Genomic DNA, 23,454 nt, shown 5'->3' with positions numbered 1-23,454 from the left:
AAAATCCTCAGGGCCTCTGCCAAACTGCTCTGGGGGTAAATTCCTTCCTGACCCAAATATGGCGATCAGCTAAACCCTGAGCCTGTGGGCAAGACTCACAGCCAGACATCCGGAAAGAATTCTCTGTAGTAATTCAGGACTCATCCCATCACAGGCCATTGGCCATATTTACCGCTAGTAGTCAAAGATCAGTTAATTGCCAAATTAGGCTATCCCATCATACCATCACCTCCATAAACTTATCAAGCTCAGTCTTGAAGTCAGCTAGGCTTTTGGCCCCCACTGCTCCCGTTGGAAGGCTGTTCCAGAACTTCACTCCTTAACCCTAGACCCTTTTTCCCCGGCAGACTGACAATAAACTCCACAGGCTGAAGGAATCCAGAGCTACTTTGAAATCTTTGGGGATTTATACTTCACTCCCTAAAAAGAAGCAATACTGTCCTCAGTCATCTTACTGTTACCAACCCTTTATGCCTAGGTAAACTGACCAGTCTGGGAGGGACAGAGTCATAGGAAGAGACCACTTCCCCTCATTTTTAATCTGCTATGAGGTCATCCAGACAGCCTGGGAATGCATTGCAGTCTGTTTTACTGTCTTGTTGAAGACCGCTTACCAGTTTGCCTTATGCCAGCTTCTCCTATACCTGTTTTTTCTAGCAAATTATTCCACTCTAAGTGCTTGAACCCATATTACCACAGACAGGTGCGTCCTAAGCGTGGTGGAACTGGGATACACACTTCAGTTTTTCTTTTCCTCCCTCCTCCTTCATCCTTCCCATCCCCTTTCATATTCCTCTTCAGGGAAGACTCTCACAAGGAAGTTCTCCTTGGGAGGTCTAGTCTCTTCTCAGGCTGGGAGCCATAGAGGCAGTCCCTCATCTCTCAGAGGGAAAAGGTTTTATTCACACTACTTCCTAATTCCAAAGGCAAAAGGAGGTCTCAGAGCCATATTAGACTAGTGAAAGCTAAACAAATATATATATGAATTTTGGCATGGTTACCCTAGCACTGGTTATCTCCTCACTGGATCCCAGCAACTGGTACACTGCCCTTGAATTGAGGGGGACACATTTGTATTTGGCAATCTATCAGAGCCACAGGAGATTCCTCAGATTTATGGTCAACTAATGCCACTATCAGTTTACTGTTCTGCCTTTGGCCTATCTATGGTCCCCCAAGTATTTTCAAAATGTATGGCAGTAGTAATGCCCGTTTCCTAAGGAAAACGGGTTCAGGTGTTTCTGTACCTGGATGACTGGTTTATGAGAGGCTGGTCCAAGAGCCAGGTTGAATTCAATGTGGCCAAGATCCAGTCCATAATCAGAGGGATGGGACTGCTGATCAATAAGAAAAAGTCAGTCTTCTACCCTGTTCAGAGTTTGTAGGAACAATCCTGGATTCTACAGTAGCCAGGGCTTTCCTCCCACAATCCAGGTTCCAGACTGGCAGCCATCTCATTAGACCCGAAGCGTCATGTAGTTATGTGGTTTGGCCATGCTTCGTCTCAGGAAATTGCAGAGCTGGTTGAACTCTTTGTATTCTCTGGTTCATGGCCCACTTGACGTGTTGGTCCAAGTACCCACAGGGATCTCAGCCTCTTTGGACTGATGGATGGACCCAATCGCTATGTGTGGGAGTTCCTTTTGTTCCCACATATACCATATTGACTCTGGTTACAGATGCTTCTGCCCTAGGTTGGGAGCCCATCTGGGGAATCTACAGATCAAGGTTTCTGGTCAGGACAAGATTTAGCTCTCCATATAAACGTGATAGAGTTGAGCCATTCATCTAGCTTGACACGCTTTCCTTCCCCATGTCAAGTTCTTAAGGACAATCCAGTAGCGAAATTCTACCTGAGCAGATGGGGTGGGGCCAGATTGGCTCATCTGTGCCAAGAGGTGATACTGCTTTTGGGAGTTTTGCAACACCAACGCAGTTCATCTCAAGCCTTCCATCTTCCAGGTGTCCAGAACAGTCTGGCAGACTGCTTGAGTAGATCTTTTACCAGTCGTCATGAGTGATGTTTCAAGCCTGATATTGTGACTCATTTTTCAAGCTTGGGGGAGTTCCCTCATATACTTATTTACAGCTCATCACAATAGAAAGTGTCAGTAATTTTGTTCAAGAGCAGGTCACAGTTCAGGGTCCCTGATGGATGCTTTCCTGTTGCCTGGAAAGACAAACTCATGTATGCTTACCCTCCAGTTCCACTCATCCCCAGGTAGTATTAAAAGTCAAGCAGGATCATGCTATCATAATCCTCAGCATTGTATGGCCTCGTCAGCATTGGTTTTCCACTCTGCTGAGCAAGTCTGCCAGCACTTCATTGATGTTAATGCCAGAACAAGACCTGATCTCACAGGACCATGGTCATCTCCTTCATCCCAATCCAGTTGCTGTTCATGTTATAGCCTAGATGCTCCATGGTTAATGCCTTAGGTGTTCAAGGGATGTGCAAAATGTACTCATGAACAGCAGAAAACCTTTTATTAGGTACACTTGGTGAAGGGGAAATGATTCTCCTTGTGGTCTCAGCAAAAAATGTTTCTGCATTCCAGGCGCCTATACAGCATGTTCTGGACTATTTGTTATACATGAATCTGCAAGGTCTTTCTATTAGGTCCATTAGGGTTCACCTGGCATCTATCTCTGCTTCCATCATCCAGTTGATGATTGCTTATTTTTCTCCAATCCCACATCACTCAGGTTTTTGAAGGGTCTGGACAGGTTATATCCCCAAATAGAGGATCCTATTCTCCCTCAAGACTTAAACCTGATACTAACAATGGTACTGGGTCCCCACCCTTTGAACCTCCAGCTACCTGTTGCTTCATCTTTCAGTGAAGGTAGCCTTTTTGGTGGCAGTTACCTCTGTGAGGCGATCAGGAGAATTGAGCACCTTAGTATCTGACCAACCATACACAATCTTTTAGGAGGACAAGGTACTTATGCCCTCATTCAAAATTTCTCACCACAGTGGTTTCTCACTTCTTCATCCATCATGCAGTGTACTTAACAACTTCCTTTCCTAAGTCTCATGCTCATAAGGATGAGGGGAGATGTAACACTTAGGATGTCAGGGAAGTGTTAGCTTTTTACTTGGATGGGATTAAATCTTTTAGGTCATCCTCACGACTGTTCATGATAGTCATGGACAGGATCCAGTCTCATCTCAAAGAATCTCATCATGGATTTCCTGCTGCATATGTTTGTGCTACAGTGTTGTCAGAGAAACTACACCAAGCAGAGTGTGAGCACACTCAATGAGATCGCAAGCAACTTCTGCAGCATTTCTAGCTCAAATATCTATCCAGGACATTTGTAGAGATGTAACTTGGTCATCAGTGCATTCGTTTGCATCTCATTGTGCCATCTCTCAACAGGCTAGAAATAATGCCAGATTTTGACATGTCCTTCAGTCATTATTTAGGTGGACTCCGATCCCACTTCCAGATTGAACTGCTTTTGAATCATCTGAAGTGGAATGGACATGTACAATAACTCAAAGAAAAAATGGTTACTAACTTGTCCTGTAACTGTTGTTTGAGATGTGCCACACATGTCCATTCCATGACCCACCCTCCTTCCCCTCTTAACTGGAGTCTGTCTGGTAAGAGAGAACGAAGTGGGGTTGGGCAAAGCTCTAACCTTTCATACCATTGTGCAGCAGTACCAGGCAGCGGAGGGCTATGTGCCACCCTGATGGGTACCGCTAAAGGAAAAAAACTCAGCTGGTGCACATAGTGTGCACATCTAGAGTGGACTGGACATGTGCCACACATCTTGGTGAATAAGAGTTACAGAATAGGTTGGTTAACCATTTTTTTCCTGTGTATTATCCAACTGTGGTTAAGCAGTCGTGATTGCCAGGTAATCTGTGGCTGATTTTGTTTTTACACATGTAAATGATGGTTGTTCTTTCTACTACTATTGTATTAATCAACCATCCTTAATTCTTCTCAATGCATTTTAACAACTTTCCTTATAGCTGTGAAGTATGAAAGTCAAATATGAAAAACTCTAAGTAATTCAACCATAATTTTCTTGAATGTATGCTCCATTAGTCTTGCTGGACTCAGTTGTGTATTCTCTAAGATAATTCAGTTTGTGAGAAGGTTTGAATAATTTTTGGAATCTAAATGTGACTTGAACATTATTTTTAAAAACTCAATAACTTTTATTCAAGAAAAGAGATTTACCTTTCAGGTGGTGATCTTGGCATTCTACTCATGAAAGCCATGTGATCAGAACTCCATTTGTTCTGGGGCACAGTGTGATCAGATTCTATGGCAGCACCCCTTTATGCCATGGCAACTGTAAATTATTCTAGTGGCATCAAATGCACATCATTTCCAGTACTTCCCCATCCCTAGCAAGCTATGTCTTGTAGTTGAAAATCCTAAATGATGTAAAATTAGTTGGTCATTTTTCAACTGTTTTTCTCACTTCACTTCCCTCAAATTTCTCTATCCAGGGGAACTTTTATGGCTGTGGTCTGTAACTCTCTTAAATGCCATGCTGTCATGTCTCATAAATATGTTTGCACCTGTACAGGGGGCAGGTAGTTGTTGTGTAAGGTTAAGATGTGTAAAGCCTTCTGCACTTACTACAAAATAGTGCTTTGTCTTCAGGGTATTATTTCAAGCTTCACCTTCCCTCCTACACATAGCTCCTCTCATGTGCTTCAGTCCTAATTTGCATTCCTTCCCCCACCTCTTTTTCTGTTACAGTGTTGGGCATTCCTTGAACATAGCACTTCTTTCTGCACATCACAAAACCACTACCCAGATTTGCATAATTAATCTCTCCTTTTGTTAGAGTGTGGAAGTAGGTGTATGACGCTATGGTTGTGGCCCAAGACTCCCACCAATGAATTCTTTCTGGGATGACAGATTTGTAGGGTGAAAAAACATGAATAGTGAAGACCTCAGTGATGTGGCCATCTTGAGATCAGGAATTTACTTACTGGACAGCATTTGCCTGATCTGTTCTCCAAACATCGCACTGGGGTGTCCCAGTTCACGGCAGAAGTAGGGTGAACTCTTCCCTATCCCCGGTGAACTCCAGTGCTCTCCGCACATATGCAGGTACAGACCTCTCTTGCAGATAACTAATTCTGCATCTCTCTTTAAGGAACACTGTTTCATTTCATTCTGCCTAAGGAGGGTGATGTCATTCAGCCCTTGACCAGTGTGACCCCATCTCTTATTGGCCAGCTTAAAATGGGACCCAGAAGACACAGTACTCCTATTGGTGAGTTTGAATAGAATTTCCTACTTTTGAAATGGCAGCGGATTTGGAAGCTGACTTGAGTCTTGATACAGGACTTAATTGAAGCCTTAAACCTAACTTAGGAGCAGGCGTTGACTGACCCTGTGCTGTGAGCAGGGCATGTTCACCTGTCACAATTTCCCATTGTTATTTTGTCCCTGGTCACTCATGCATCCAACCAAACATTTCCCCCCTTCCTATGTAGTCTCACATGTATCACGGGTGGGTGTGACAGTCTTGTGTCATCTTGCCATGAATTTGATATGTATGGCAATATGTCAGTCATAGGCTCTTGACAATAGGACTCAAAAGGCCCTCTCAGATAGATAGTCTAATCTCTTCCCTTGTGCTAAAGCAAGATCATCTCCTACACTTACCTCTTTTGCCTCATGAGGCAGCACCCTATATGCTGCAAGACTTGGCGATGTAACTTCTGTACTGTTATCTATAGTGGATGATGCAAGTAGTTGGCCTTTGGCTAAGGCTGTTGTCACCACTACAGAACTGAATCCCTGAGACACTCCTAAGGGTAGCCTGATAGGAACTTCCACTGCTATGCTGTTGCCACTGAGCATACAATTGGGCCAATCGTAGGCACCCACAGAGAGCTGAAACCAATGCAGGAAAAACTACACTGGCCATTTTAACTTTTGTGTTTTGTGCCTTCTTTCGTTCCTCATTTTAGTGGATGGCAGCTGTCCAGATAGAACCATAGTAGCCAGCGATGTCACAGCAGAGGGCAGCATTGGGACCAATGATGTCACTGTGGAGAGTGCTATGGCATCAGCAGATGTGTTGGAAGAGTGTGAACAAGGGGATTCGGCTGCAGCATCTGAGGCTAATGGAAAACTGTGCCTTCGAATGAGTCTTGTCACCCCTGTGAATGAGGAGAGTGAGGGGAGTCTGCCGTTCAGTCTGGAAAGTAAGGGAATGGAAACCTGGGGAATATGTAGGTTCTGACTGTCTCCTGACCCTAGAATACATCTATCCAGTGCCAGTCACTTGACAAGGCTTTGAGTCTGCTTCATTTGGAGAGCTGCTGGCCTTCTCTCACCGGAATCCTTTGTTAGCTCCCTTGGGCAGTAACTTCCCACTTGGGTGGATAGAGGAGTGCTGGTGTCCCATTGCTATTGCAGCAAAGCAGAGGCACTTCCAGGTGGAGGGAGGCCTTCCTCAAGCATGGGCCTAGGTTTATGTGTTTCAACAGCATTGGGGGGCAGTTAGGAGGTGTGATCCCAATTGGTTCTCTTGAAAAAAGTAACTTCAGTATTTGAATGCTGCTCTTCTGGTCACTCTATTTAACCTATTCAAATATTGGTACAGGCTAAGGGTTGCAGTGGGAAGTTGAGAAAGGAATGGGAGGGCTTCATATCTGTCTTCTCTCCTGTTGCTCAACCCCTCTAGCTGCAGAGCTCAGGGGGGCAGGGAGGTTGTTCAGGTGTGATGCTAACAGGATTCTTTCTACCCCTCCCCCATTTCTTTCAGAGCCTGCAGCCAGTGAAAGGAAAAATGGATCCTCTGCTGTTGCTGGGGCTGTTGCCAGGTAACTGATGCTTGTTGCTAAGCAGAACAGTTGAACGCAAAGTTCTTGGTAATGAGAGAAATGATCATCTACCAACAGCAGAAAAAATAAATTTAAAATGAGACCCAGCAGCATGGTACTGGCTCAGCCACTGCTTCTGCCTTAACCCCTTGGCACCTGCAGTGATACTTCTGGTGCAGGGCATTCACCTTGGCTAAGTGCTCCCACCAGCAATTTTGCTCTGGCCTATGGGCTTCCTGCTAACTTCCTGCCTTGCTTGGCCCCACATGGCTCTGGCAAGAGTGGAGAGGCCAAATGGGGGCCGACCAAATGCTTGAGAGAGATTCAGGTAACTTGGGGCAGGGGAAATCCTGAAATAAGTGCTATTCAGAGATCTTTGCCACTGTGGGTGTTGCCATCACTCATTTTTCTGAGTGTGTGGAAGCTTCCTAGCTGTGGGCCGAGTTTGACCTTTCATGTATGTTGTGAGCTATCATCTTAGATATTTTTTACTGTGTCACGAAAGCTGTATCAGCTCACATTGGAAAGAGGACGATATTAAAATGTCAGGTGCAAATAATCTAACATTGTCACCTACCCGCAGTGAGGGAGTACTGGACAATGCTGCTGTAATTTCTGGAAAGCAAGTGCAATACTGACATCATGCTTGTTGCAGTCTCTCAAGCTGCTGAGTTTCTCCTGGCTGGGAAGAAGGGGCCAGAGAAAAGGGATGTAGAAAACGTCCTTTTACAAATGTCACTTGTCTCTTGACCTTGGAGAGTTCTGGCCATCTCCAACTGCTTTTTGCTTATTTATGGCACAGCAAATTAATCAGCCTAAAGGCCAGTCTACTTGTTGGTTCTAGTGATTTTTAGATATTTCTCCTTTCCAATGACAGTGCTTCTTATTTTCTGTGATTTGCGACCTGTTTCTTTAATCTATACAATTAGCTCACAGAAGACCCTGTCTGTGTTCAGTCGTGTCTGTGAAGTCCGGCGAGAAGATGAGGCCAGAGGTCATGATCTTCCTGCTTCTCCATTTAGGTATAGAGCTTTGTATATTATCCTTGTTTGGCCCTGTGATGAGGTCCTATGTCTAAGGAGCTCTGTGCTGTGTTACTGATTCTGGGGTGACCTTTAGAGAGAGGTGGGGATCAGTGTGTGCATATAATCAATACTATGACTGCTAGGTGTGTATCATGCAGTAAGCAAGCTGCTCTCTAGCTTTGAACTTTGAGCTGAGGAGTGCTGCTGTTGCAGATGGCTGAGCTGCCCGGAGCTGAAGACAGTATTGCAGGTGGGGGTCATTCAGAAGCCATCTTTTCGAGTACTATTGCCTCCCTGCCCTTTGCTTATCCTGCCAAAATCAGTCTTTTTTTATATTTAATTGGTTGCCATATGAGCTGTTTCTTGTTCTTGCCAAGTCTGTTTTTTTTTTTTTTTTTTTTTCATTCATGTAGCTGGCTATGACCAAAGAAAAATAAAAGGGTTCTAGAGGTGCTCATCACTAGCTGTTGGAAGACAGTGTAGTATAGCTGTTTAAGCCACTAGCACCCAGAACTTTTTCACTCTTGCACCTTGCTTGACATCTATTGATTTGGGAGTGAGGTTGCAGGGGCATGGTGTGACGAAGTCCTGCAGGAACAGTGCTCTGGAACCACTGGGGGTGAAGCCAGTCAGGATTCTAGTGTTTGGAGTCTGGCCAGCCCCCTTCCCTCCCACCCTCCTCCCGGGTCTCCACACACCAGTGCAGCTGCCTCCTGAATCTGTCCTCAGAGCATTCAGCACCTCTGCTCTGCTTGACCTCCCCTTGTGAGTCCCCCTGGATGGGACTCTGGGGAGTTCAAAGGGGCCATGTACCCGCAGTCAGAAGCGATTCACAACCAGCATGGAAATCAGAAGGGTTTATCAGTTCTCAGGATCACAGCGTAGAAATACTTTTGTTAGCAGATTAATTAGAGGTTACAGCAGCAACCAACTAGGGAGCCTCAGAGCCCATTCTTACACCCTGCTCCTGAGCCCCCTTATGGGGGACTGCCCTTCCATCAGCAACTCCATCCCCTTGCCCCTCCCCAGTCTTTTGTTTCCTTCCCGGGCAAGCTGTCTACCCCTTCCTGTCTCTGCCTGCCACAACCTGTTGCAGCTGGTTGACCCCGGGCAGGTGATCTTGGTGATTGTTTGTGTACATGGACTGGAGAAGGCCCATCTGCCCTCTAGTGGCTCCTGCAATGATCACACACCTGGGTCCCATCACCAAAACACATGAGTAACGTATGGGGGGAACTGAGGTGCGTGCACACAGCACTCCGAGAACCCCAAGAATATCTCCACTTCGTCAAATGTGGATTCTCACAGACAGTAGATTAACATACTTGGTGGACAGTATTATTCATTATTAATCATGTTTGTCATGGTAGTGTCTATGAACCAACCAGGATTGAGGTCCCATAGTGCTATATGTAATGCAAACACAGAGCAGTAGATAGTCCCTGCCCTGAGAAGATTATATTCTATCTAGACAAGACCGACAGAAAAGGTAGGGGAAATGGATAAGAGATACTAGCATAGTGATCAATGCCATGTTAGTTTCATTACCTTTTTTTGGTGGGGGTATATTGGGGGTTAGCCACATGGAAATACAAGGAAAGGGAGTGGGTTGACAGGAACAGAGTAGGAGAAAAGAGGGAGGGAAGGAATGCCTGAGGGATAGTTGTGGAGTGAGGCTGAGGTGAAGAGATTGAGAATCAGTGTGGGAGTAGGTTGAAGCAAATGGTCAATCAGCAAAAGTTAGAGCATGTCTAATCAAAACTTTAGAAATAATAGTGTATGCTCCTGTGCACTACTTCCCAGGCACTTTTCTCATTGTCATTAGCCAATTTAACACAGAAGAATGGTACAATAAAATGTGGTAGTTCCTGAAGATGTGATAATTACCAGTAGGATTGTGTCTAGTTGTTGTAGGATACCAGGAGCAAAACCCACTTTAGTTAATGCTTTTAGCTAGTGCTAAATGTCATCTTTGCCACTGGTTGGGTCACTTTGCAGGTGCTGACAATTCAAAGGAACATTGGCACTTACAAGAACACTGCAGTGTTTAGCTAGAAGAAGGTTGGAGCAAAACCATCAGTTACTCTGTTCTCCGTGCATAAAACTAAGTAATTCTTATGCACTTCCAACAAGTTATTAAATGAACATCCCATAAAAAGTCATGGGGAGTCCTGCTTGAGTGTGGTAGGTGCTTGGGCACCTATTGCTTTGAATATCTTAATATTGATCTGCATGTGATTGGTTTGCAGGGGGAATCTCTTCAGTTTCCCAAGCACACAGGAGGAGGAGCTGCATGAAGATCCTGGAGCTTGGCAGTGCCAGCAGCACCAGAAGCACATCCCTTGTGGGCAGATTAAAGTTTCTCAGCCCACAGAGCAGGACTCCAAACATCAGCCATCCCATGCAAATGAGGGAGAGGCTGTGGAAGTTGATACTGGAAGGACTCAAACAAAGGAAGGGAAGAGCATACAGGAGAATCTGAGTAAGGCTGTGGCAGCCCATGAGAGGGATAAAGGCCAACGAACATGGGCTGGCACCAGTAACAAAGAGGTTCAAACTACAGGGGAGTCTCTCTTGGCCCCAGCTGCTGTATCAGCAGCAACACAGACAATGAAGGGAGTGAGCAGCCGGGTAGAAGTGGGAACAAGCATGGCTGGGCAGAGGCCTGGTCAACAGGATGCCAAGGTCCAAACTGAGGAGAGTGGGGAGAAGCTTGTGAATGCCTCTGGAGATGACACTGAGTCTCTGCACAGCCAGGTGAGAATGAGCAATATGTTGGGTCGCTTGTACTTCATTTCAGCACCTAGGATCTGAAACGGAAGTCTTTACTGCATTAGATATGAAAATAATACTCCAGTCATAAAGTGCCCTTGTGGTGATTTTACTTTGCATCCCCAGTCCTAAATATTCAATGTGCCAGAAATGTCTGTATTGATTGCACATGACTACAGTGGAGAAGTCATCTTAGTGGGTGGGGAAGAGCTGTGTAGTAGAATATTGGGCATCTGTTGCCAGGGCCCCCACATGGGGGCAGTGGGGAAAAGGGTACACTTTACGGGGCCCAGAGGCCCTGAGGGGCCTGGCCCAGGCTGCAACCCCCATTATGTGTGTGGGAGGGGGCCTGATTCAGTGTGAAACAAACGAAACAGCTGGTTGAGAATTTTTTGTTCAGATTGTCACCAGGTTCAGTCAGCACTGGGATTCATTTTGTGTTAGTCCAGTTTTTAAGTTTTCAGCCATTTTGATTTTACAAATTACACCAGTGTGGCACCAGGGGCTTTCAGCTACAGTAAGGCATGTATCTATGACTTGTCAAGACCATCGTGATATCAGAGGTAACTCAACCAATCAGTACCTTTACAGCTAATTTTCATGCAACAGTTGCATTGGTTATATGAGGGACACTGCAGATAGTGGATTACTTGACCCAACTGCCTCATTTGTGCAACAACACGGGCTTTCAGCTGACAGGTTTCTGTAAGGGACTGAACAACTTAGAGTAAAGGCTTCTGCACAACAGTCCAGAAACAGCCCAGAATCAAAAAAGTTGTGGAGAAGCCTTGTCCAGAATCTTGGGGGAAATTCTCCATTTGATCAGAGTCTGGTGTTAAAACAGTTTGTTTAATGTTGTCTCCTGGAAATGTGGTGGTAATGGAATTGCACAACAAAAATGTTTGCTGTGGGGTGGCTTGCTTTCATATTTATTAGTTTATTTTGTTGTTGCAGGGAGAGGAGGAGTTTAACCTGCCCCAGCCACCCCGAGGCCGTGTCCAGCATCGTCACGTGCGAACTATCCGTGAAGTGCGCACAGTTGTCACACGTATCATCACAGATGTGTACTACGTAGATGGTGCTGAGGTAGAACGGAAGGTGATTGAGGTAAATCCAGTTTCAGGGCTGAATGTAGTGGTCTGTTTGCTGGAAGATAGATTAAATCCAAATGAGCAGGGACTTGACTGCTGGGATCTGTGTGGCCTCAGGAAACAGCAGAGTTAACAAGCTGCTGTGCTCTGGCACTGTTCTTTCCTCACCCCATCAGATTTGAACATCTTTTTAATTAAGAATCAGAGTTTAAACGGAAAGCTGCTTCCTTGTGTTAATGCCACACTTCTTGTGTGGTAACCATATTACACTATGTTAGAGTAATATCTGCTATTTCTCTCCTTCTTCTTAAAGAAATAGATAGTTTATCTTCTTCCTTGTTTAGCTTAGTCATAGAATCATAGACATGTAGGGCTGGAAGGGATCTTGAGTGGTTATCTAGTCCATGCCCCTGTGCTGTATACCTAGACCATCTCTGACAGGTGTTGTTAAAAACCTCCAGTGACTTCACAACGTCCCTTGGTAACCTATTCCAGCATTTAAGTATCCTGATAGAAGGTTTTTCCTAATACTAAGCTAAATCTCCCTTGATGCAGATTAAGCTGATTACTTCTTGTCTAGCCTTCAGTGGACATGGAACACAACTGATCACTGCCCTTTTTATAACACCCTTTAACTTATTTGTAGACCGTTCAAAGTCTCAGTCATCTTCTCAAGACCAAACGTGCCCAATTTTTTTAACCTTTCCTGATAGGTCAGGATTCTAAACCTTTTATTTTTGTTTCTCTTCTCTGGACTCTTTCTCCAGTTCGTCCATATTTCTTAAAGTGTGGAATCCAAACTGCTCACAACATTCATCAGCAGAGTGGAACAATTACCTCCTGTGTTGTTCATACAACGTCTGTTCAAATACTATGCAATGATATTAGCCTTTTTTGCAACTGTCACATTGTTGACTCCTGCTCAATTTGTGATCCACTATAACCCCCAGATCCTTTTCAGCAGTACTACCGCCTACCCAGTTATGCCCAATTATGTAGTTGTACATCTGATTTTTTTCCTTTCTAAGAGTAGTACTTTGCACTTAGAATAATAGAAGATTAGGGATGGAAGGGTCCTCAGGAGGTCACCTAATCCAACCCCAACTAAATCATCCCAACCAGGGCTTTGTCAAGCCAGGCCTTAAAAATCTCTAAGGATGGATTTTCCACCAACTCACTAGGTGACCCATTCCAGTGCTTCACCACCCTTCTAGTGAATTTTTTTTTCCTAATATCCAATCTAGACCTCCCCCACTGCAACTTGAGACCATTGCTCCTTGTTCTGTCATCTACTACCATTGAGAACAGCCTAGCCTCCATCCTTCCTAAATCCTCCTTTCAAGTAGTTAAAGGCTGCTATCAGATCCCCCCTCATTCTTCTCTTCTGCAGACTAAACAAGCCTAATTCCCTCAGCCTCTCCTCATAAGTCTTGTGCTCCAGTCCCATAATCATTTCTGTTGCCCTCCACTGGACTCTTTCCAATTTACCCACATCCTTCCTGTAGTAGGAGGCCCAAAAAGGGGCACAGTACTCCAAATGCGGCCTCACCAGTGCTGAATAGAGGGGAATAATCACTTCCCCCAATCTGCTGGCAATGCTCCTATTAATGCAACCCAGTATTCCGCTAGCCTTCTTGGCAACCAGGGCACACTGTTGACTCATATTCAGCTTTTTGTCCACTGTAACCCCCAGGTCTTTTTCTGCAGAACTGCTGCCTAGCCACTCGGTCCCCAGTCTGTAGCTGTGCATGGGATTCTTCCAACCTAACTGCAAGACACTGCACTTGTCCTTGTTGAAACTCATCGGATTCCTTTTGGCCCAATCCTCCAATTTGTCTAGTTTATTCTGTATCCTATCCCTACCCTTCAGCATATCTACCATTCCCCCCCACTTTGGCGTCATCCACAAACTTGCTGAGGGTGAAATCCACCACATCCTCCAGATCGTTAATGAATATGTTGAACAAAACCAGCTCCAACACTGACCCCTGGGGCACATGGCTTGACACCAGTTGCCAACTAGACATCAAGCCGTTGATCACTGCCTGATGATCTACCCAGCTCTCTATCCACCTTAGTCTTTTCATCCAACCCATACTTCTGTAGCTTGCTAGCAAGAATATTGTGGGAGAATGTATCAAAAACTTTGCTAAAGTCAAGGTATATCACGTCCACTACCTTCCCCACATCCACAGAGCCAGTCATCTCATGATAGAAGGCAATCAGAGTGGTCAGACATGACTTGTCCTTGGTGGATTCATGCTGACTGATCACTTTCCTCTCTTCCAAGTGCCTCAAAATGGATTCCTTGAGGACCCGCTTCATGATCTTTCTGGGAACTGAGGGGAGGCTGACTGGTCTGTAGTTCCCCGGCTCATCCTCCTTCCCTTTTTTAAAGATGGGCACTATATTTGCTTTTTGCCAATCATCAGGGACCTCCCACAATCACTACGAGTTTTCAAAGATAATAGCTAATGGCTCTGCAATCACATTGGCCAACTCCCTCAGCACCCTCAGATGCATTGCATCTGGCTCCATGGACTTGTGTATCTCCCGCTTTTCTAAATAGTCCTGAACCTATGCTCACCTCCTCCCCAACTGTGCTGCCCAGTGCAGTAGTCTGGGAGCTGACCTTGTCTGTGAAGACAGAGGCAAAAAAAGCATTGAGTACTTCAGCTTTTTCCACATCTGTCACTAGGTTGCCTCCCCCATTCAGTAAGGGGCCCACACTTTCCCTGACCACCACCTTGTTGCTAGCATACCTGTAGAAACTCTTCTTGTTCCCCTTCACGTCCCTTGCTACCTGCAACTCCAGTTGTGCCTTAGCCGCCTTGATTTTACTCCTGCATACTCGAGCAGTATTTTTATACTCCTCCCTAGTCATCTGTCCAAGCTTCCTCCTCTTGTAAGCTTCCTTTTTGTGTTTAAGCTCATTCAAGATTTCTTTAAGCCATTCTGGTCGGCTGCCATATTCGATATTCTCTCTGCACATTGGGATGGCTTCTTCCTGCTCCTTCAGTAAGGTTTCTTGAAAATACAGCCAGCTCTCTTGGACTCCTTTTCCTTCTCATAATAGCCTCCCAGAGGATCCTGCCTATCAGCTCACGGAGGGAGTCAAAATCTGCTTTTCTGAGGTCCAGCATCCGTATCCTGCTGTTCTCCTTTCTTCCTTTTGTTAGGATCCTGAACTTGACCATCACATGGTCACTGCTGCCCAGGTTGCCATCCACTTCTACTTCCTCTACCAATTCTTCCTTGTTTGTGAGCAGTAGATCGAGGAGCACGGCCCCTAGTTGGTTTCTTCAGCAGTTGCAGCAGGAAGTTGTCTGCAACACTCTCCAAAAACTTCCTGGATTGTCTCTGCACTGCTGCATTGCTTTCCCAGCAGATGTCAGAGTGATTGAAGTCCCTCATGAGAACCAGGGCCTAAGATCTGGAAACTTCTGTCAGTTGTCTGAAGAAAGCCTCATCTATCTCATCCTCCTGGTCTGTCATTATTGAATTTCATCTTGTTTTCTGACCAATTCTCTAATTTGTCAAGGTTGTTTTGAATTCCAGCTCAATGTCTGCCACAAATTTGATAAGCATGATCTCCATTCTAATAATCAAGTCCATTAATGGAAATATTGAAGAGTACCAGGAGTGACCCCTGCAGTACCGGTAGATACATTCTCCCAGTTTGACAGCCAACCCTGATAACTCCTTTTGAGTACAGTCCTCCAACCAGTTGTGCATCCACCTTATAGTAATTTCATCCAGAATTCACAGTTCCCTAGATTGCTTATGAGAATGTCATGTGGGACTGTGTCAAAAGCCTTGACACAAAATCTAGAGCAGTGTTTCTCAAATAGTATTCTGCGGAACCCCAGGGTTCCGCGGGCCGAGTTGAAGGGTTCCGTGAAAAAGTGGAACCACGCCGCCGAAATGAAGAGAAATCGTGCGCCGCCGAACAGCTGGCAGTGCGCCACCGAAATCTGCTTAGAGAGTGCGCTGCCGAAAACAGCCCACACCGCGCCGCCGAAAAAGGGAAAATTCCCTGGACTTGTCGGCGGAGGGTATGGCATGGGTGTGCAAGGGTTCTGCGGTGAAATATAATTGAGAAACACTGATCTAGAGAGATCCCAAATACTGCTTCCTCCCCTCCATCAACTAAGCCAGTAGTGGTTAGGAGGGAAGTGATGGAAGGTTCCTCACTTGCCTTCTGCAGAAAAAGATGTGCTTAAGAACATATGAATGGCCATACTAGGTCAGACTAATGGTCCATCTAGCCCAGTATCCTGTCTTCCAACAGATCCTACTTTCCTCAGCAACTCCGTTGGGAACCGCTCTTCTTTTTCCTGGAAGACTGGATGAGAATATCTCAATGACCCACTGGTCTGAGATTAGTAAATCAGGGGTATTCCATTCAATTCCAATCTCTGCCAGCCCCCCGCTTCCCTTATAGAATAAATTCCCTATATTACCTGCTATAATACCCTCCTTGGATCTCTTAGACTCGCACCTCTTGACCTTCAGGACACATACTTTCACATCTCTATTTACCTGACTCACAGAAAGTACCTCAGATTTTTATTTTGGATCCTTCACTAACAGTATTGATATAAGCATGAAAAGGGGTTACTTTTTATGAATTTGCTGAGGTGCCTCTTAGATTTTAAAGCTGAAACCTAACAAACTAGGTTGGCCAATTGGATAAGTGTTTATAGCCAATATAAAATAGAATATGTTAGGACAGTCCCTTTTTATTGAATCAAGGGACTGTTAGCTTACTAGTTTTCAACTTTTAACTTGACCAGTATTTCTTAAATCAAGACACTTGCTTTTTCTTAACCAACCAACAGTTTATTAGTTCACTCAGAACCACATTAGTATACAATCAACAGTTCAGCACTCCATTGTAGACATGACTGCTGTTCTAGGTGTGTACCACACACACAATACAGTCTTGCAAGCGATTATCACAAACGACTAGAGTTGAGGCTCAGCAGCTACACCAAGGAACAATGCAAATTACCAATATTTCTTATCGTAAGTTAATGTAATAATTAATTCTCAGTCCTTTAGTACCTAACATATTGATTGCACTTCCAAGCATGCACTTGTCTTTAAGGCACTTTTAAGAGTGTTGTTACTATTGTTTGAATGGATTGGTCCAAAAGGGACAAATTTAAAACATCAAAAGCAATTACTTAACATTATTGCTCTAACCTATAAGTATTTGCTAGGTAAGACCTAGGTGTAAGTTAAGGCGGTAATGCAGTGTCTCTACAAAACTCAAGGCCTGTAAGACAAAGCTTAGCTAAACTAATCAAGGCCTCAAAAACCTTAGCATAGGCAGCAAACCAAGAGTAACTCTAGATGACAAGAAATCAGAAGACAGAATGCTGTAATGACTGAACTGCTGACAGGTAACCCACAAGATACTTGTTGACGCCAATTTGAGATATTGTAAGATAAGAATAACAGCAGATATCTGAACATAAGAAAGTCATGGTAACTAATTAATGTATATGCTAATAAGCTTTATATAAAAAGCCTAGTAACATGGGGAACAGGCACCCCAACATTCATGGAGTGTGGAATTTCACCTAAGGAAAAGGGTCTGAAACCTCCACTGAATATGCATTAAGCATCATGGGCATCAGCATAACGTTATAAAAGCTGTATCCTGACCTACATGCCTTGGGAGACACCAAGATGACACCCACTGGTGACAAGGAAAATGATGGTGATGAGGAAGATGACTAACATTGGGTTTCTGCAAGGGATGGTGTGAGTGTATGGATGCTCATTTTACATTCTCTGCCTTCTTTACTGGATTGAGGTGTTTATGATTTTACTAACTGTTAATAAAACTGATGTGACTGCAAAAGGTTTTTCCTCAGTGGGTGTTGTTCCCGTGCATGTCAGGCTTCTCAGCTTGATAGTAATTCTAATAAATCTGGGCTGGATTTTGGGATAAAACCCTGCCAAGCCACAAAGTTAATCAATAAAACTAATATACAACCAACAGATCAGGAAACATTGTTTTCAATCTCTCTAATATATGTTAGGCACCAGTAGGCATTTTATTTTTCGTAACCATTTCTGACTTCAATGCATCATTTACTTGTACTCATTTAAAATCTCTCTTTGTAGTTAAACTGTTTTATTGTATTGTCTAATCCAGTGCGTTCATGTTGAAGTGTCTGGGTAACTCCATTTGGAGTAACAAGTTGTGCGTATTACACCCTTAAAGGAGTAGCAGATTTACAGTATTTGTACTGTTCAGGAAAGGACTGGGCAGTACAGGGCATATGTTTCTGGGGGAAAATCTGGGAGTGGGGCGGGGGGGGTTACCCTTCAGTATAACTAAGGCTGATAAGAGGTAAGGTGTAGCTGGCTGCAGCACGCACCCAGACTTACATGCTGGGAATGACTTACATGCTGGAGGCTGTTTGTGAGCAGTCCATGTTGGAAGCTACATGAGCAAGGAATTGTAAAGGGCACCCCTGGTTAAAGGGTAGGGGTGACCCAGCTACTTATTAGTATGGATTGTACCCTGGTTAGTCACACCTCCTTAACCTGTTTTTTTAAGTTTGGGACCCTCCTCCACACTGGGACCTCAGTTTCATGCTTAGTGTGTTAATAAGGCTTCCTTTCGAACTCATGGGGACCTGTTCGTTCCTCCACCTGTCTTTCAAGACTTCTTTCCCCATGGTAGTTACTTCAGCCAGGAGTGTAGGGGAGCTAGACGCTGTCATGGCTGACCTACTGTACAGTGTTCTAGCCTAACAAAGTTACCTTGCATTCCCGCTCTCATTTCATTGGAGTGCCAGGTCAGTCAGGATATCCAACTGCTGGTCTCTTACCCCAAACCTCACTCCTTAAGGCAAGAAGCCAGTCTCCGTATTCTGGACATAAGAAGAGCTCTGGCCTTCTTTCTACACAGGATTAAACCCTTCAGTGTTTCCTCTGGGCTCTTTGTCTCCTTTGCTGAGAGATTGAGGGGGTCACTCTTATTTTCACCCAGAAACTACCTAAATAGGTTTTGAGGTGTATTCTGGCATGGTATGCAGCCTCTGGTGTACACCTCCTCTGAAAGTCACTGCTCATTCCAGTAGGGCTCAGTCAACTTCCATAGCCCTCCTTAGGAAGGTATCCATCAAGGACATTTGTAAGGCAGCCCGCTCATTCCCTGTGCACATTTTGACATTGTCTTAGTACAAGGTTCCATGGCGCATGTGGCCTTTGGTGAAGCTGCTGTTCCCTCTACCCTGGATTGGCCTCCTGTGCATTGAGGTGTGGCTCAGGAATTCCTCAGGTGGAGTGCCCATAGGCCAGTAACTCAAAGAAGGAAGAGTTTACTTACCAGGAACAGTAGCTGGAGTTCTTGGAGATGTTTTGTCCCTATGGATGCTCTACTACCTACCCTTCCTTTCCTTCTGCTTTGAAGTCCTACCATGCTCTGAGGTTGAGATGGAACTGGAGTGGTGGAGTCCGCTCCTCCCTGTATGCCCTTATACTAGAGCATGGAGAGGCATACGGTGCAGGCTTGTACCTGCAGGTACTGCTAATGAAAAAATCTCTAGGAGAGAGTGTACGGGCACATGCATGCCCTTACATAGAGCTTCCATAGGGACCAAAGATCTCAAAGAACTCCAGTGACTATACCAGGTAAGTAACCTCTCCTTGCTCACGTGAAGCTTGTCCAGCCCCTTCCTGAGAAAGAGGGTTCCTTCTCTTGGATCTCTTCAGGACTGATGTGTTCAGGTTCAAGTGATATGAACACGAGAGATCCTCCATCTACATACAGCTTCTGTCTCACATAGGCTGACCTCTCCTTTTCAGGAAACTGAAGAGCCCATAGTGGAGTGCCAGGAATGTGAGACAGACATCTCCCCATCCCGAACAACAGGGGGCTCGTCGCTGACCTCTGGGGACCTTGGTGACATCAGCTCCCTTTCATCCAAGGCCTCAAATCTCCATCGCACATCTAGTGGAGCAAGTAGTGGCCTATCAGCTACACAGAGTGGCAGTAGCTCAGGGAGGGGAACTGGATCTTTCAAAGGGAAAATCAGTGGAATGGAAGCTGGAGAGTTTGCTTTACCCAGTGGCAGAGGAGTCCTAGGAAAATTGAGGTGCGTATAATGCTTTGGGGACAGGAAAGCAGGTGCCTCCTTGGAGAGTGGGTTGGGTAGAGGATGAGCTGCTAAGAGTCATGAAGACAAGTAGATTGCGACTGTCCTAAAGGAGGGGTATTGCAGACATTTCCTGGGAGGGATCTGACTTCATATAGGGAAAAGGGAAAATCTTCCTTTCTCCTTTTTATTTTCCCAGCCCCCTCCTTTATTCCTGAAACGACAGGATTTGCTTCCCCTTGGTGCAGTGCTTCCTGTAGGCTTCATGACACTCTGCTAGCAAGGAGGTTGTCAGGCAAACTTCTCACCAGAAATTGCAGACATAGTGCAACTTGGAGGGAATGGATTTGCTGATGGCTTCTTCCAGGGCAGTGAAATAGAATCATAGAAGATTAGAGTTGGAAGGGACCTCGAGGTCATCTAGTCCAACCCCCTGCTCAAAGCAGGATTTAATAATAATCTCACTTAATTCCCTAGCCCTAGGAAGGGGGCTGGCCAGCAAGGGTCCCCTCTCAGGGCTGGTCAGACAGGAGCAGCTGCATGTGAGGAGGATGAAGATCCAGCACTTGGCATCCGACAGGGGGGAAAAGCACCTCTGACACCCCGTGGACGAGGGAGAAGGGGCCGCCCACCATCTCGATCAACTGGAACAAGGTACCCTGGAAAAGTAGGATGGAATCTGCTCTTTTTTGAATGAGGAAATAGTGAATAGGGAGTAGGTGGCTGCATATGATGGGAGAAGAGAAGAGTGGGGGAGAAGGGGCTCAGTGAGGAACTTCAGGGATGAGTGGAGAGAAGTAACTGGTTCATAGTTGGTGGGGGAGAAAGGAGTGGGTATCTTTCTTTGATACCTAATAGTTGCTTTCTCTGCTCCTTATGGAATGCACATCTTTTTTTTTTTTTTTTTTTTTTTTTTTTTTTTTCTTCCTCTGCCCTTTCCAGGGATGCAGCTGGAAGTGGCCTGCTAGGGGTGGAAGATCTCTCGACTACAGCATCACCGGACGAGAAGCCCTTTGCACGCATTGTGGTTCGTCCACCAGATGGCGGGGACAGACTTGATGATGCTGCTGGCCCTTGCACTTTGCGCCGAAGTGACTCTCCAGAAATTCCACTGCAGGTGGCAGCAGGTCCCTCAGACAGTGCGGACTTATCCTCTGGGAACAGCTTTGTGGGCCTGCGAGTTGTAGCCAAGTGGTCCTCCAATGGCTACTTCTATTCTGGGACAATTACCCAGGATGTTGGGGCAGGGAAGTACAAGCTGCTCTTTGACGACGGATATGAGTGTGATGTCTTAGGCAAAGATATTTTACTCTGCGATCCCATTCCACTGGAAACGGAGGTGACTGCGCTCTCTGAGGATGAGTATTTCAGTGCAGGTAACAGCTGGGCTCCTGCAGCTCAACCCGAGTCCCTCTAGGTCACTGAATCCAGCAGGAGCTGTGTTGGGAGGTGGGTGCCAGGCCATGGGGTAGCATCAGGAGTCAAGGATATTGTCAGTAAACAGTTCTAATTTACTGTCCAGGTGTGGTGAAGGGACACCGGAAGGAGTCTGGAGAGTTGTATTACTGTATTGAAAAGGAAGGCCAGAGGAAATGGTACAAGCGGATGGCAGTAATCCTGTCCTTGGAACAAGGAAACAAGCTTCGGGAGCAGTTTGGGCTGAGTCCCTATGAACCTGTCACACCCCTGACCAAGGCAGCTGACATCAGCCTGGGTAAGAAGTAGCTGCATTGAGCTGTGGTTGGATGCAATTTGGGGAGCCCCCATGTTACTCTGGGTGTGAAGTCAGCTTGTGGTTCTATTGGCAACACACTGGCTTTGCAAGTCCTATTACATCTATTCGCAGCATTGAGGCATTGCACAATATCTGTAAGAGTCCAGTGGGAACTGACCCTGGACTGGCCCTAATTAAGCACGGATCATGCCTCTGCTGCTTCTGCTTTCTAGTGCTGTTCCAGCAGCACTGTGTGTGGTCACTGCACAGCTCTGATTCACCTAGAAGGAACAGGGATGCCCAGAGGGAGATCTGAGAGTGCAGTGGCATCTATACTTGCCTTGCCTTGCCTTGATGAAGGGATGCCACAATTCAGGCTTTCTGAAGGCAGGCAGGGAAAAGTGAGTCAGTCTCATGGGGTATGAGTGAAGAGGTAAGCTGTAGGAAAGCTGTTTTTCTCCTTGGGCCAGGGGTATGGTGTGTGAAGCTCTGTGCGCTCAGCTTATGACGCTGTCTGTCACTCTGGGGTGGCTGATGTTTGTGGGTTTGGTGAGAGGGAGCAGGAGATGGATGACTGACCACTGGCTTACCTTGGCTTAGATAACCTGGTAGAGGGGAAGCGGAAGCGGCGCAGTAACCTTGGCTCGCCCAGCACTCCCAGCAGCAGTACTACACCCACTCGCAAAGGACTGGAGAGTCCACGTGTCGCCCCAGGCCTGTTGTCTGGGAAGAGGAAGCTAGTTGCCTCCGAAGATGAGAGGTCCCCAGCCAAACGAGGGCGCAAGTCTGCAGCAATGAAACCTGGTAAGAGCCTTTCCTTCTGCTCTAAACAAACTTGGGGGCTGCAGGCTTCTCTCCCTGTGAGCAGAAGTAGATTTTTCACTTTCTCCTGAGCAAATGTGTGGCGCCCATAGCCTTTGTGTTTGATACTGTGCTTCTCCCTGGACAGGTACAGTTACCTGAGGCTCTTTTAGTCTGGACTGAAGAATTAAAAATAAGATGCAAAGCTGTCCCAAGTTCTGCCCGTCCAAGATGTCCTTTACAGAATATTGTTCAGATCTGAATGATGTGATCATCCCTCCCCTTTCTTGTATGTTTTGGTCAGCACTAAGATACCTAACAATATTAACATTTGAATTGGCATTTAGACGTCAGAATTAACACTCATTGAAATGAGTGGGATGCCCAACTGCCCCTTCTCTGAGCCATTGTTTCAGGCTCTCGGCACATGCTGGCAGACATTGTTTTAGGTACACTCAAGTTACATTTTGAAGATTCTTTGCAACCATGAGGGCAAGAGACTTTTAATAAAGTTAATATTCTGGAGCACAAGGTGACATCCACCAAGGAAAAGTACAAGTACGGTGGATCATTTAGAACTGCCTTAATTTATCCCTGATGCCATTGCACTGGGTGACTTGATGCTGGGGCTTTCATAGCAGTTCCTTCTCTCCACAGGGGCTGTGAGGGCAGGAGAGTTTGTGAGCCCCTGTGAAAGTGGAGATCAAACAGGAGACCCCTCGACACTGGAGGAGCATCATGGGCCATTGCCCCACAACAAGACCCTCTTTCTGGGCTATGCTTTTCTTCTCACAATGGCAACCCCCAGTGACAAACTGGCTAATCGACAGAAGCCATCAGATGGTCCTACAGGGAGTAGTGAAGAAGAGGAAGGTGAGATGAATCTTCCCCATCGTATTTCCAAGTGGAATCCTGGAGGTTTAGGGAAAGAGCTGGGTGGTATCTACTCAGGCATGTATACAAATGCATGTTGTTCCCCCTTTACAGTTTATCCCAGGGTGTGTTAGGCCCTTCACAGAAAGGAGCAAAGACACAATCTCAGCTTCAGGCAGCTTACAGCCTAAAGTGAAGGATATGGAGTCAAGGAAGGGGAGACATAAGACAAGAATTAGGGTGC

The 23,454-nt window shown here is 45.7% G+C and overlaps 1 protein-coding gene across 5 annotated transcripts in view; it reads left to right on the top strand.

Annotated features, from left to right (window-relative positions):
• Nucleotides 1–23,454, top strand: part of TP53BP1 (tumor protein p53 binding protein 1) — a 68,508-nt gene that overhangs the window by 38,906 nt on the left and 6,148 nt on the right. For all 5 annotated transcript variants that reach the window (XM_067555383.1, XM_067555380.1, XM_067555381.1 and 2 more), the window contains 12 exons: nucleotides 5,134–5,253; nucleotides 5,957–6,193; nucleotides 6,757–6,814; nucleotides 7,744–7,836; nucleotides 10,089–10,596; nucleotides 11,566–11,718; nucleotides 19,533–19,822; nucleotides 20,300–20,476; nucleotides 20,765–21,198; nucleotides 21,345–21,536; nucleotides 22,137–22,340; nucleotides 22,995–23,210. In XM_067555383.1, the coding sequence (XP_067411484.1) occupies nucleotides 5,134–5,253; nucleotides 5,957–6,193; nucleotides 6,757–6,814; nucleotides 7,744–7,836; nucleotides 10,089–10,596; nucleotides 11,566–11,718; nucleotides 19,533–19,822; nucleotides 20,300–20,476; nucleotides 20,765–21,198; nucleotides 21,345–21,536; nucleotides 22,137–22,340; nucleotides 22,995–23,210 (2,682 nt within the window). The remainder of the gene's footprint in view (nucleotides 1–5,133; nucleotides 5,254–5,956; nucleotides 6,194–6,756; nucleotides 6,815–7,743; nucleotides 7,837–10,088; nucleotides 10,597–11,565; nucleotides 11,719–19,532; nucleotides 19,823–20,299; nucleotides 20,477–20,764; nucleotides 21,199–21,344; nucleotides 21,537–22,136; nucleotides 22,341–22,994; nucleotides 23,211–23,454) is intronic.

This window comes from Emydura macquarii, unplaced genomic scaffold, assembly GCF_026122565.2.
Source record: "Emydura macquarii macquarii isolate MOO-44397 ecotype Brisbane River unplaced genomic scaffold, CSIRO-AGI_Emac_v2 contig_1644, whole genome shotgun sequence".
NCBI lineage: Eukaryota > Metazoa > Chordata > Testudines > Chelidae > Emydura > Emydura macquarii.
This window is presented reverse-complemented; position numbering and strand designations above follow the sequence as displayed.